This window comes from Sus scrofa, chromosome 3 (assembly GCF_054392235.1).
Source record: "Sus scrofa isolate SSC_HxYL_T2T_F1_AM1 chromosome 3, Sscrofa_HxYL_maternal_Yorkshire_Landrace_v2.0, whole genome shotgun sequence".
NCBI lineage: Eukaryota > Metazoa > Chordata > Mammalia > Artiodactyla > Suidae > Sus > Sus scrofa.
This window is the reverse complement of record NC_139385.1, coordinates 126862737-126877587: the sequence shown is the minus strand read 5'-3', so window position 1 is coordinate 126877587 and position 14851 is coordinate 126862737. Positions and strand designations below refer to the sequence as shown.

The window sequence follows — 14851 nt, the reverse complement described above, 5'->3', positions numbered from 1 at the left end:
AGAACATTCCTCCATAGCAGCAACAATCACGAAGCAAATGCCATCAAAATATTCTCAACAGGAGTTCCCATCGTGGCTCAGTGGTTAACGAATCCGACTAGGAACCATAAGGTTGCGGGTTCGGTCCCTGCCCTTGCTCAGTGGGTTAACAATCCAGCATTGCCGTGAGCTGTGGTGTAGGTTCCAGACGCGGTTCGGATCCCGTCTTGCTGTGGCTCTGGTGTAGGCCGGTGGCTACAGCTCCAATTCGACCCCTAGCCTGGGAATCTCCATATGCCGTGGGAGTGGCCCAAGAAATAGCAAAAAGACAAAAAAAACAAAAAAACAAACAAAAAAAATTCACAACAGCCACAACAACCGTTAATGATTTTACTGAAGCCTCGGTCACAGAATCCTGACCAACAAAATGATGATTATAAGATACACGTTGAGGCACCCACACTGATCTTACTACAGGGTCGCCAGCCCCCCTCTTGAGGGTTCGCAGTTGTGTGCTTTCAATCCACTCAGATACGTCCTTTGAAAATGGAGCCAGGCCACAGAGGTCCTCAGCCTCTGCTCTCAGGCGACTGATTCCAGACAAGTGGCCTCTGCTTCCATTATCCCAGCCGCTCTCTAATGCATTTCAACCACAAAATGGGCCCTTGCTTCTTCCCTATCCCAGTCCCACCTTCCTAAACTGCAAAAGACAGGAGTCCTCAAGGACACAACATATTTCTTTCCAGATGATTCTAAAAGAAAGTGGGAAAAAGAAGTGTATGTGCTACTATGCACATGAGCTTCTAGGGTTGAAACAATTTATCTGCAGATGTGTTCTGACCCGCCACGCACGGATCCATTCGTTATGCTGCAGTGACTGAAGGTCGTGATTCTGTCTGAAGGCAGTGAGGAGCGAGCGGTGAGTCTCTCTGGAGCTGGGATCGGGGCTCTTTCCCCAATACTAAGCTGCCACTTTGGCCCATGACAATAAATTACATCCGGTTCAGTGAGACCTCCAACTTCCTGAAACAGTTTCTCTCATAGACTCTATGCTGGTCTCCACGACTTGAATGGGGGGAGAAGGAAAATTTCAAAATTAAAGTGACAATTTATCTAAGGGAATTGATTACTAGGAGAAAAAAACAGGACATTTTTATGATCCCAAAATGGTGGTGGTGGGGAACCTATCGGAGAGAAAACCAGGAGGGGCAACAGTACAAAGTCATGCCGTAGGCCTCAACTGTGGCCTCGTGCAACAAATATCAGGACACACTCAAGTGGGGTCCAGCGGGAGTCAAGGCCCTTGAAATTTTATTTGAAATTTGCCAAGGGCCAGTTTTTAGGAGATTCTGGACCTTTGTCAGCCAGAATTTTCTAGGGAAGTGAGAGGGTTAGGTTCAAATCCTGGAAGGTCCCAGCTCCCTCATCGGTCATTGCTGTGGCTCAGGCTACAGCTGTAGCAATGGTTTGATCTCTGGCCTTCAGGCCTTCCACGTGGCTGTGGGTGCACCCAAAATAAAGAGAAAATATCCTGGGAGGTCCAGCCAAATTATAACTACTTCCTGTTCCAGGTAGCCCTGGGAGCAGATTTTTTTTGTCTTCCTTTGAGCTCTGCTGATTCCCGCTGGTTTGGGGCTTAAAGATATGCCGGAGCAGATGCTCTCCAGCACGCCTCACACTCAATCTTAAGCCGAGAAAAAGATCTATAACAACGCTGAGGTACCATTTAAGTGCTTCTAAGAGCTTTAACACCAGTTTGGGCAAGGGACAGAAAGCCTCAGAGAAACCATAAAACACAATCCATATGGCACCATAATATTGTTTTATGCTGGGAATTCTGCCCACAGACAAAACCACATAAGACATGGAAACATAAATAACCACTTTTGGAGCCAACTAACAAAAAATGGGCTCTGCTGCTGGGCAGCGGGTGTCAGTGGGGGCAGGGGAGGGGGGTGGGGGTGGGGATGGGCTTCGGGGCACTGAGCCAGCCACAGCAAATGCTTCACCTCCCAGCAACAACACAAATCCTGGCTGGGGAAGAGTCTACCTTGGAAAACACGTCTTGTTTGTAATGACCTCATCTGAAAGGCAATGCAGCAAATACTCTGCAAACAAGTATCAGGCCATACAGCCAAAATGGTTAGAACAGCCAGTAGTATCTACGCTTTGGGCAGTATATGGCTAAAGACTTCAAGAGAAAGGCCAATATCAAGACTCTGATACACAGTCTCTAAAGACATCTGACCTGCCGTCTCTTATGGTTATTTCCTGTGTGGCTGTGAAGGTCAAGGGGATGAAGCCTTCACTATCGTCACAGAGAAGGATCCAGTGGGAGCCTGCAAAGTAAATAAACACATAGGCGATTTAGGATATCTCATCTTAGTCTATAAAGAAAAATACGACAAATATGATTTTTTTTAAGGGAAGAATGTAGGAGTTGATAATCTTGAACCTGACCATCATAAAACTTCACAGAGAACGGGAAGATGGGAAGGCCGAGGTTATATGGCAGGAAGGGGGTGTTGATGACAGGCATAGCTAAGGGACATGAATTTTCACCCAGGCCAGGCAATAGTCACTCAGGGCTATGCATCTGAGCTTGTGTGTGCATGTGTGCACATATGTGTTAGGGGTGGCGTGTGGAGCGTCCTAACGTTATCTACATGTTGTTCAGCACTTTCTTCAGAAACCATGGGAAGCTGGGCACAGCTACTCTACAGAAAAACGGTCTACATTCTTTAGATCCATACCAGCTGCCCGACACCCAAGGAGGTTAAGCTGACTGAAGCCAGACTAGAATGGTCCAGATAATCCTAAATTGTTTCGTCTGGGGTAACTTAGGGCCACTAGCATAACGCATACCCGGACCTTCTCTGGTTCTTTCGAGTCTACTGTGTAGACCTTTTGACCCTGTAATTTCACGTCTGAAAATCTACGCTTTCCAAAAAATATGTAAAATATGCAGAGAGGTTTTTCTTTTTCTTTTCTTTCTTTTTTTTTTTTTTTGTTGTTGTTGTTGCTATTTCTTGGGCTGCTCCCGCGGCATACGGAGGTTCCCAGGCTAGGGACCTGTTTGTAAGTCAAATCATTATGCTGGACAACCTTACGCCTATATAGTGCTATATGTCAATAATATCTCAATAAAACTGGAAGAAAAAATATAGTACACCCAAGATAGAATATTAACCCCATCTAGTAAAAAATGACAATTATGAAGTCATATCATAAATGCATGAGTCAAAATAGAAAAATGCTGGTGTTAGAGTTCTCGTTGTGGCTCAGCAGAAATGAATCTGACTAGCATCCATGAGGATATGGGTTCAAACCCTGGATTCGCTTAGTGGGTTAAGGATCCAGCGTTGCTGTGAGCTGTGGTGTAGGTCACAGACATGGCTTGGATTTCACATTGCTGTAGCTGGGGCTACAGCTCTGATTCAACTCCTAGCCTGGAATTGCCATGTGCCATGCGTACGGCCCTAAAAAGACAAAAAAAAAAAAAAAAAAAAAAAAATGCTGATGCTACAATATTAGTGGGGGAGAAAATGAAACAAAATTTTATGTTCAGTGTAGCTGCCAGGAAAAGAATGAGGCATGTGACAACCACCATGCTCTCCATCAGATGGAACACAGGCAGGACTCAGTGCCTTGCCATCTAGTAGTTTCCTTCATGTCCACGTCTGCTGCATATTAAAATGATAACTCCTTTAAGAAATATTCTACAATGCTATGATCCTCATGCTTTAGTGCAACAGGTATATGTGAGGTTTTTAGGTTATTTCCTTGCAGTTGTTACATGTTACTTTGTAATTCTATTAAGTTTTTCCATGTGTTAGATTGTAAGTTCCTTAAGGGCAGAGCCCATATTTTCCATGTTTTGGCACCTAAAACAGGCCTAGGTATACAGTGAGCAATTAATAATACTTGTCAACTATCTAATGAATCAGTGAATGGCTGGTACACTTTCATTTTCACTACCAGGGTAAGATACAAACAGAAGGAGGAACTTTTTGGGTAGAGTCAATTTCTGGATTTTACTTACCATGCAGCATTTCAATGAGAGAGAGGCCAAAAGTCTGCTGAACTGTACTGAGTCTTAGTTTGCCATTGCAGAGAAGCACAGCTCTTTTTTCAACAACAGGACCTACAAAATAAGGTTTCTTCAAACATAAAAATAAAAATTGTTAATGGAGTTAACATTGCCAAAGAATAGAATGTGTAGTTTTAAAAATTCTTATCTATTACTACTATCAAGTAGATTTCGGTCTTTTTTTTTTTAAGACTTCAGTTTTATATGAGGAGCTTTTTGCTGCATTATTTAACACAACTGAAAAATCAGACAAAATGCAATTACTTTTCCTCTTGCTCTCTTCTTTCCCCAGGGTTATGTCTTTATTGCTAAGAACTGGCTTTCCTAGGATACAACTAAGATCACTGTAGGATGATGGATGGCAGCCTGAGAGACATAATCTAATGCTGAAGAACAACTGCTTGGCTGTTTTAGAAAAAGACGTTCCTCTGACATTCTGCAGGTTCAGGGCCAGACCCTGCAGCAGAGCAAGTATCACAATAAAGTCAGCCACGCCCATTTTTTGGTTTCCTAGTCATATTATAGTCCCTTTAAGTGTGCAACTGCGTTATGTCTAATAAAGTAATGTACATACTGTAATTTAAAATGCTTTATGGCTAAAAATGCCAACCACACAAGGTTTGCCCTAAACCTTCAATTTGTAAAAAACAAAAAAATATCTGCAAATAAAATAAGGTATGCCCGTATAACTAAGAAACTTTGTATTTTCTTTATTGGGGGAAAAAAAAAATGCCAGACTGCCTGAAATAACAGCAGAGGATTTGCATAAGTAAAATAAATAAACTGTGGTCAAAATTCACTTAGCTTAGAAAAAGTACAAATACAAGTAATTTAAAAATTTTTAAAACTCATGTTAAAATATAATTTTTTTTTTTTTTTTGGTCTTTTGTCTTTTTGTTGTTGTTGTTTTTATTGTTGCTATTTCTTGGGCCACTCCCGCAGCATATGGAGGTTCCCAGGCTAGGGGTGGAATCGGAGCTGTAGCCACCGGCCTACGCCAGAGCCACAGCAACGCGGGATCCGAGCCGCGTCTGCAACCTACACCACAGCTCACGGCAACGCCGGATCGTTAACCCACTGAGCAAGGGCAGGGACCGAACCCGCAACCTCATGGTTCCTAGTCGGATTCATTAACCACTGCGCCATGACGGGAACTCCAAATATAACTCATTTTAAAAAATGGTTTCTGGCTCTGGCATAGGCCTCAGCTGCAGCTCCAATTTGACCCCTAATCTGGGAAGTTTTATATGCTGCAGATGTGGCTATTAAAAAAAGCTTTCAACTATCCATAGAGAAAGAAAAGATAAAAATTTTTTTTTTTTGTCTTTTTGTCATTTCTAGGGCTGCTCCCATGGCATATGGAGATTCCCAGGCTAGGGGTCGAATTGGAGCTGGAGCTGCCGGCCTACACCAGAGCCACAGCAATGCAGGATATGAGCTGCGTCTGCAACCTACACCACAGCTCACGGCAATGCCGGATCCTTAACTCACTGAGCAAGGCCAGGGATCGAATCCGCAACCTCATGGTTTCTAGTTGGATTCGTTAACCACTGAGCCATGACGGGAACTCCCAAGATAAAATAATTAGAGCTCTAATTTAAGACACATCGAGTCCAGAGGTATATCCATGGAAATATATCCCCAAAATTCTACTTTCCAGAAGTACTTACTGATAATAGCTTGGTTAGATTAGTTTCTTATAAACTGAGAAATTAGGGAATTAAAAGTCAAAAAACACATTTCTTTTTACTTTAAAAAAATTTATAGAGAGTTCCTGTCATTGCTCAGTGGAAACGAAACTGACTAGCATCCATGAGGACGCAGGTTTAATCCCTGGCCTCACTCAGTGGGTTAAGGATCCAGCGTTGCCTTCAGCCGTGGTGTAGGCTGGCAGCTACAGTTCCGATTTGACCCCTGGCCTGGGAATGTCCGTATGCTACAAGTGAGGCCCTAAAAAGACCAAAAAAAAAAAAAAAAAAAAAAAAAAAAAATCACATTTATAAATATTTAAAAGTACGTATTGTTTGATAAAATAATCTATTTGAATAAAAACAGGAGTTTCCGTCGTGGCTCAGGGGAAACGAATCTGACTGGCATCCCTGAGGATTCACGTTTGACTACTGGCCTTGCTCAGGGTTAAGGATCCAGCATTGCTGTGAGCTGTGGCGTAGGTTGTAGAAGTGGCTCGGATCCCACGTTGCTGTCCGTAGCTATGGTGTAGGCCAGTGGCTACAGCTCCGATTCAATCCCTAGCCTGGAAACTTCCATATGCTGCCAGTGTGGCCCTAAAAATACAAAAAAAAAATAAATAAATAAAACAATTAAAAAAAACCCCAAAACAACTAGCTATATCTTTTAGATTGACAGAGAGTTTAGTAAATATAAATACTTCCATTACTAACTATATCTGTAATTTTCTAAGGGTTGGGTTATGAAGAATTTTTACTTTCAACATTAAATATTCTTTTTGTTGTTGGTGTTTTTGGCTGAGTCTGCAGCATACAAAAATTCCCAGCCTAGGGTTCAAGCCCATGCCACAGCAGTGACCCAAGTCACAGCAGTGACAACACTGGATCCCTAAACTGCTAAGCCACATAGGAACTCCTCTTTGCTTCTTTTAAAAACCAATATGTTTGAGTCAGTCAAACAGTAGCTCTATGAAAAAACAAATTAAAATATCTTTTTGACTACTATTTAAGTAGTAATTTACATATTAGTTATTACTGATTTCAATACCAACCTTATGCCAATACTTTAAATTTTTTTTAATTTTTAAAATTTATTATTATTATTTTTTTTGTCTCTTTAGGGCTGCACCCACAGCATACGGTTCCCAGGCTAGGGGTCAAATTGGAGCTGTAGCTGCTGCCTGTGCCACAGCCACAGCAACATGGGATCCAAGCTGCGTCTGCGATCTACACCACAGCTCACAGCAATGCTGGATCCTTAACCCACTGAGCAGGGCGAGGAATCGAACCCACATCCTCATGGATACTAGTCAGATTTGTTTCCACTGAGTCACAACAGGAACTCCCGCAAATACTTTTTAAAACAAAGACATATTAGTCTTCAGTAATCAAATCAGTGTGGTTTTACTAAGGTTCTAGATAAAGAGACCAGCATTACAGTAGATGCATAGTAAGAAGAATCCTGAATTAGATCCCAGAATATGTTTATATACGACTAATGTGGTGGATCAAGTTCAGTGGAGTAAAGACGGATTTTTAACAATGTTGGTAGCACAACTGGTTACCTAACTTTCAGAAAATTTTAATTAAGGATTAAAAAGAGTTCCCTGGTGGCTCAGCAGTTAAGGATCCAGCATTGTCATTGCTGTGGTGCAAGTTCAGTCTCTAGTCTGGGAATTTTTGTATGCTGTGGGCACAACCGAAAGAAAAAAAAAAAAAAGATTAAAAACTTAAATGTGGCAGTTTCTGCCATGGCACAGTGGGTTAAGAATCCTACTGTAGGGTTAATGATCCGGCATTGCCGTGAGCTGTGGTGTAGGTTGCAGACGCGGCTCGGATCCCGAGTTGCTGTGGCTCTGGCGTAGGCCGGTGGCTACAGCTCCGATTCGACCTCTAGCCTGGGAACCTCCATATGCCACGGGAGCGGCCCAAGAAATAGCAACAACAACAACAAAGACAAAAAGACAAAAAAAAAAAAAAAAAGAATCCTACTGTAGTGGTTTGGGTCACTGCTGAGGTGTGGGTTTGATCCCCCGCCTGGCATAGTGAGTTAGAGGATCTGGCATTGCCACAGCTAGAGCATGTCACAGCTAGAGCATGTCACAGCTGAGGCACAGATTCAATCCCTGGCCTGAGAACTTCCATATGCTGTGAGTGTGGTCATATACTAAAAAACAAAAACTTAATTGTAAAAACTGATGTAATAAAATTATGCAAGCAGTTCTCATTGTGGCTCAGCAGGTTAAGAACTGAACTAGTAACCATGAGGAAGCGGGTTCAATCCCTGGCCTCACTCTGGGTGAAGAATCTGGCGTAGGTTGCAGATGCAGCTTGGATCTGGTGTTGCTGTGGCTGTGGTGTAAGGTGGCAGCTGCAGCTCTGATTAGACCCCTAGCCTGGGAACCTTCATATGCCACAGGTACGGCCATTAAAAAAAAAAAAAAAAAAAAAAAAAAAAAAAAAAAAGCAAGAAAATCTAAACTGTTACATATATATCAATTTCTATTATATTCAAAAACTTCTTGTGTTTTTCTTTGGTGGTGTAGTGGGTTAAGGATCCAGCTGGGGTTGCTGCTGTGGTACAGGTATGAATCCTGGTGCAGGAATTTATATATGTTGCAGGCACAGCCAAAATACAAACACAAAAACACCTATTGTAAACTGAGAACTCAACAGCAAAAAAAAAAGAGCAATACGCAATTCATATTCACTTGTAAAAAACCATGAAGACATAGTCAAATTCACTAAGGGTAAGGGAAACACCCCTTTACATTCATCAGATTGGTGAGGATGCGAGGAAAAAGACAGTCCCTTAGGTTGTTGATGGGCATGTGATGATACACTGTTTAGTAAAAAAATCTCTGAAAGGCAATCTGGCAACTCTATTAAAGGTAGAAACATACACACACACACATATATATATGTGTATATGTGGTTTCCAAATTTTCACTTCCACTTCTGGGAACCAAGCCAACAGAAATAAAAATATGACTACAAGACTAAACATATGAGAATACTATTGCAGCACTACTTGGAGTAGCTAAGAGCTGAAAACAAAGTGAATGTCTATCAACAAGGTACCAGCTGAATAAACAGAAAACTCTCAGCAGGAAGTAAAGAATGCACCATACGATCCCATTTTTGTAAGACAATGACAAAATCACCACCAGCACTTCTGCACCTATATACATCTACATATACAAAGATCTGTGCAAGATTATATGAGTATGAAGTAAAATATGGAAGGACCCATATTAAGCTGCTAGTTAAAGTAGATTACAGGGAGGAAGAGCAGGGCTGAGTTCGATGGGGAAGGAAAGAGTTCATGATAAAAACAGATATGATATGACCCCACTTGTGCAGGTAGTATTTCATGTTTGCACATGCAGGCATAAATGCATTAAATTTTTTTTTTTAGTTGTCTTTTAGGGCCGCACCCTCGGCATATGAAGCTTCCCAGGCTAGGGGTCTAATCGGAGCCATAGCCGCTGGCCTACGCCACAACCACAGCAACGCAGGATCCAAGCCTCATCTGCAACCTACACCACAGCTCATGGCAACGCCAGATCCTTAACCCACTGAGAGGGACTGAACCTGCACCTCATGGTTCCTTGTCAGATTCATTTCCGCTGTGCCACGACAGGAACTCCACATTAAAATTTCTTCTTTCTTACAAATGAAAAAGTGTCTACAATTGCACAAGTAAAAGGTTTTTACAATGAAAGGGCATGATTTAAAACACTTTTTTTCTCAATATAGATTGCCAGGATGAGTGTAATATTTCATGTTTGCACACAACGCGCCTGATAAAGTCACAGTGTATACTGGTATGTGTGCCCATCTGGATGGGAGGCCACCAACCTGGAAAGGTGTAACAACTTGCCTGAACATAACATGGCCAGGTCACTGAAGTTCAGTTAGAACCATCTTCCTCGTGAACACATTTCTCTTGCAGTCCCCGCTGGCTGCAGCAGCCAGTGGTAGCTGCTCAAAGCAAACGTTACCTGGCAGGTGATGTGAACGTAAGGCAGGTCCTCGGAGAGGGGATAAACAGAAGGGGATTTCTTTCCGTTACGTAGAAAGTCTGTGAGTTCAGATAGACGTCGCTGAACTTCGATCAGGGTCCTAGATAAAACCTCCAGTTCCTTAGAGAGCTGATAACTTTCCTTCTCCCCTTGCAAGGTAGGAGGCTCCATGGTACTGGTGGGGTCTGGTGTGCTGCTGGGTCTGGGCAGTGCTCCTGACTGGGTAACGGGCCCGGCACCTACACGTTCGAGGGCTGTGGCGCCATCACAGATGCGGGATGGAGGACTTTTGATTTCTTTAATAAGGGTCCTTCCAGGCCTTCCACTTTGATTCCCGATATTAGTTGTTAATAAGAGCTCTCTGTTTTGTTGATAAAAAGCTGAGGAAAGACTTTCAAGTAGCTTTTCTCTATTTGCTTTATTTAACGGAGTATTGAAAGCAGAGTACCCACTCTGGTTTTCACTCGGTGTCACTGGTGATTCTTTTTCCAACGTTATGTCTCTAATGATCAAACGAATGATATACTGATCAGATTTTGTAGAAGGAGGAAATGCCGAATCAGTGGATTTTTGTTTTCCTATCAAAATTAATAATAATTTATCTGTCAAGAAACATATGCCTTTCGGTCTGTCATTATTCTCTAATTGAATTTGCTGGATATGTGGCATAAGTGAGGGAATGAGAGAATAGATAAAAATTACATTACACGAATTGGAAGCCACTGCGAGTACCTGTGCTTTAAGATTAAATGCTATCAGGTCAGGAACCAGAATGCCAGGGATGGTGACCTTTCCGTTCTGGGTAACCTCCTTCTCAAAGGTCAAGAGGACCAAATGGGATGAATCCAGGCCAGTTCCTGTCAAGCAGTCCTTTTTTCTTAGATAAATAAGAGAACTATCTTCAGATTTAAATCTATTGAAGTGTATATGAGTTAGATCCAGGGGGTCAGAAGAGGACGAAGAAAAGGGAGAAACTCGTGTTTCAGAGGAGCCTTCATCACCAACTGGTAAAGTATACAGACAAGTGTCTTCAGCACTAGGGGGAATGTCAAAGGTTCCAGATGAATTTAAGCCACAAATCTTAGCTAATGGAAGCTCAGTGGCTATAGCGACCTGTGAGTCCACCGTGGCGCACACTGCACGCACACAGCTGTCCACATCAAACACAGGGCAGAAGGCGCACCTGTGAAGAGTCTTCTGCACACTGTCCCATATATAAGAATGCAGGCTGCTGCCTGCCACCACCACCAGCCTCTGGCCATCCTGGGTCCAACACGCACAGTGAATGAGGCCTTGGGGATTGATGTCCACTTTGACCTGGGAACTGTCACGGTGAACATTATGGAAAACAGAGACATCCTGTGCAGTCAACACAGTCAGGACAGCACTTTTTGGGTGCCATACACAGCCCTGGGGAAGGACAGGGAATGACTGTTTAATCTCACAGGTCTGAGACATGAACCATTTGCTTGTCTCTGAAGTTCTAGGACACAGCTGCCACACAGTGACATGCTTGTTGTGCTGGACAGCGAGCAGAGCCAGTGTGTCGGCTGTACGAGGTGGGGCCCAGGACACCCCACACACATGGTCAAGTTGTCCAATGACCGTTGAGTCCCCAAACATGGCCTCTCCTCTGTGAAGGTATAAGTCGGTCAGAACTATCTGATTCCCATCAGTCCAGGCAAGGCCATGAATTGGGTGTACTGCTTGATACAGTGCATTCAGTCCAGTCCTGAGAAGTTTTCCTTTTCCCAACTCCATCCTTTCTGATAAAGGATATCTGAAATGATTAAGAAGGAAAGTTATACTATGAGAATATAATCAGACAAATTCAAAATGTCAAAAAACAAACAAACAAGGGAGTCCCCATCGTGGCGCAGCAGAAACAAATCCTACTGGGAACCATCAGGTTTCGGGTTCGATCCCTGGCCTCACTCAGTGGGTTAAGGATCCGGTGTTGCCGTGAGCTGTGGTGTAGGTTGCAGACGCGGCTCAGATCCCACGTTGCTGTGGCTCTGGTGTAGGCCGGCAGCTATAGCTCCGATTAGACCCCTAGCCTGGGAACCTCCACATGCCAAGGGTGTGGCCCTAAGATTAAAGACAAGAAAAAAAAAAAAAAAAAGTAGGACATTTTACAAGACAAGTGGCTTAGCCCTTTCAGAGATCATTACTGTGAGGGGATAAAAGGATGGAAGGAACTTGGCAGATTAAAAGACTACAGCAGTGCTAAGAAATTGTTGTTCCCTACAAAATAAGGTCAAACTGTTGAAACCTAATGACGAAACTGTTTTTTAAAACATTTTAATGAAGGGGTTGAAATTGCAGCTTATTTTATTTCTCAGGTTCATTCTATGATTGCCTCTGTGGAACATTGGTTTTTACACTCTGCCATTTATGCAGCCACTTCTGCATAAATCACAGAACTGGGATGCTAAAAGTCAGCAATATAGGCAAAACAAAAGTAATGCTTATGATAGTTCTTGGTTCAAAATTCCGAGTGACTCACAGGAAATCAGGTAAACAAACAAAAAATATACATTCTGACTACTAACCCTGCGTCTCTTTACATTACCATAATTACAGAGGGGTTTTTTTGTTTTGTTTTTTTGTCTTTCTGTCTTTTCTAGGACTGCACCTGCGGCACGTGGAGGTTCCCAGGCTAGGGGTCTAATCAGAGCTGTAGCCGCTGCCTACACCACAACCACAGCAACGTGGGATCCAAGCTGCGTCTGCAACCTATACCACAGCTCACAGCAACACCAGATCCTTAACCCACTGAGGAAGGCCAAGGATTGAACCCACAGCTTCATGGTTCCTAGCTGGATTTGTTAACCACTGGGCCATGATGGGAACTCCTGTAACTACAGTTTTTGACTGTAGCCTCACTATAAGGCTATGATGAATTAGAGAAAGCCAATAAAATATGCAAGATGCACATAAGGCCTGAAATGAGTCAACTCATTATGGAGTTGATCAATACAGTAAATGGCTGCCTCAAATCCTTTGGTAAATAGACTATGTAAAATTATATGAATGTAGTAAGCTCATAGGTGTGCGTGAAGATTAAAATCTTATAAAATTAAATGCCAAAACCCAGTTATAAAATGCATCATGTTATTTGAAAGAGTAATAAGTGGTTTTTTTTGGTCTTTTTTTTTGTCTTTTTTTGTCTCATCTATGGCCACACCCTCGGCATAACCACTGAGCCATGGGAACACCAAGGGTAATAAATTTTATTGCAAAAAAAGCTCTTATGAACTGGTTAAAAAGACAGAGTTTGGGGAATTACTGTCGTGGCTCAGTGGTTAACGAATCCAGTTAGGAACCATGAGGTTGTGGGTCCGATCCCTGGCCTGGCTCAGTGGGTTAAGGATCCGGCTTTGCCGTGACCTGTGGTGTAGGTCACAGACACGGCTCGGATCCTGAGTTGCTGTGGCTTTGGCATAGGCTGGAGGCTGCAGCTCTGACTGGACCCCCTAGCCTAGGAACCTCCATATGCCGCAGGTGCAGCCCTAGAAAAGGCAAAAAAAAAAAAAAAAAAGACAAAGTTTTAAGTGGCCAAAGAATATCAAGACAATTTACAAAACAATTATGATGATCAACATATTTAATAGCACCTAATCTCATCGGTCATCAAAGAATTGCCTAACTTGCAGTGTCCATTGCTTCACCACTCAATCTCTTTTTAACCCACCCCAAATTGACTCCATTCCCACCTCTTCTTCAAAATAACTCTCACTAACTGATTGGTGCCACCCACACAAATGAATCCAATAGTTTTTCAACCTTGTTTTACTGAGTAGGAAATGTCAAAGACAGAAGCTGCCTTCAGACTTTAAATCCAAAGAAATGTATTATCCACCAAACTGGTAGATTTGACTTTTAACTTATCTGCAAACTAGTTCTCATACCTCTTACTTAGCAAGCTTTGTCCCTGCTCTTAGAATCTTACACTGAAATGGAATGGTTTGTTATACTTCTACACGATATCAGATTAAGTGGTTCTGCAATGGCTTGCTAAATGGAGAAATACGTCTGCTGTCATTACTAATGAAGAAAACTGCCATCTCTAATCCATTGGGCTTGTATAAGATAATATATGTTTTTCCCTAATATCTATTTATGCACTTTTAAAAGACTTCTATTGATAAATAATGCATGATACATTTTCCTAGGCAGAGAAAATTCCCAATAGGCCACTTATATCAAGAGCAATTTATATGATGTTTTAGGCCACCCATGTCAGTCTAATGCCATTGAGTGTGTATGGTCAGGAGTAGCCCTGGGTAAGGATTTGTGAATAAAGAAAAAACAAACTTGATAACAAAGTTACTGAGATTTTTTAGAAGAATTTTTAATATTTTCCATCTTTAGAAACAAGAAGAAATTTGGCCTATTTTCCTAAAAACCTAATGATAATTATAAAAATTTGTTCCAGCCCTTTCTACTCTATTATTAGTCCAGGTCTGACCAATTTTTTTTTAGTAGGGAAAGACAAGGAAAAGTCATCTTCATAGCAGTCTTTTCTTTCCCAGAGCCTGGGGTCTATTGCGTTGGGCAGAATTATTCTTATTTGTCTTTTTAGGGCTGCATGGCATATGGAGGCTCCCAGGCTAGGAGGGGTCTAATCGGAGCTGTAGCTGCCAGCCTATGCCATAGCTCATGGCAACACCGGATCCTCAACCCACTGAGCAAGGCCAGGGATCGAACCTGCCTCCTCATGGATGCTAGTCATATTCATTTCTGCTAAGCCATGATGGGAACTCCCAGAATTATCTTAAGAAGAGTCACAGCTCTGATCACTTTGCATTTCTGCTCAAATACCTTTCATGAATCTCCACAGTCTATGTGTACAAAAGTTTTTCCAAAATGTTCTAGCAAAGCAGTGAAGGCCTTAAACTGTCTTATATTGCTATACCTTTCCAATCCTATCTCCCCAATCATAAAGGATTTAGAGGAACCAGCACACATTCACATAACAATGTGCAGAATGAATCTGAGTAAGTAGAAAGTGGACAAGTTTAATGAGAAGCCATGAAATAGTTTGAATGTCACAATAAGAAAGTGAG

General features: G+C 42.2%; 1 protein-coding gene across 5 annotated transcripts in view; it reads right to left on the bottom strand.

The window, feature by feature from the left end:
- Positions 1-355: 355 nt before the first annotated feature.
- WDCP (WD repeat and coiled coil containing) overlaps positions 356-14851 on the bottom strand; it is an 18814-nt gene continuing 4318 nt past the window's right edge. For 2 of the 5 annotated variants that reach the window (XM_085019839.1, XM_005662694.4), the window contains exons 2-5: positions 9762-11562; positions 4022-4139; positions 2228-2318; positions 356-1044 (exon numbers count right to left, since the gene is read on the bottom strand). In XM_085019839.1, the coding sequence (XP_084875965.1) occupies positions 972-1044; positions 2228-2318; positions 4022-4139; positions 9762-11543 (2064 nt within the window). In that variant the 5' untranslated portion in view covers positions 11544-11562 and the 3' untranslated portion in view covers positions 356-971. Of the gene's footprint in view, positions 1045-1937; positions 2319-4021; positions 4140-9640; positions 11563-14851 lie in introns of those variants that run through there. The other 3 variants (XM_085019841.1, XM_085019840.1, XR_014842441.1) reach the window with 2 other exon arrangements.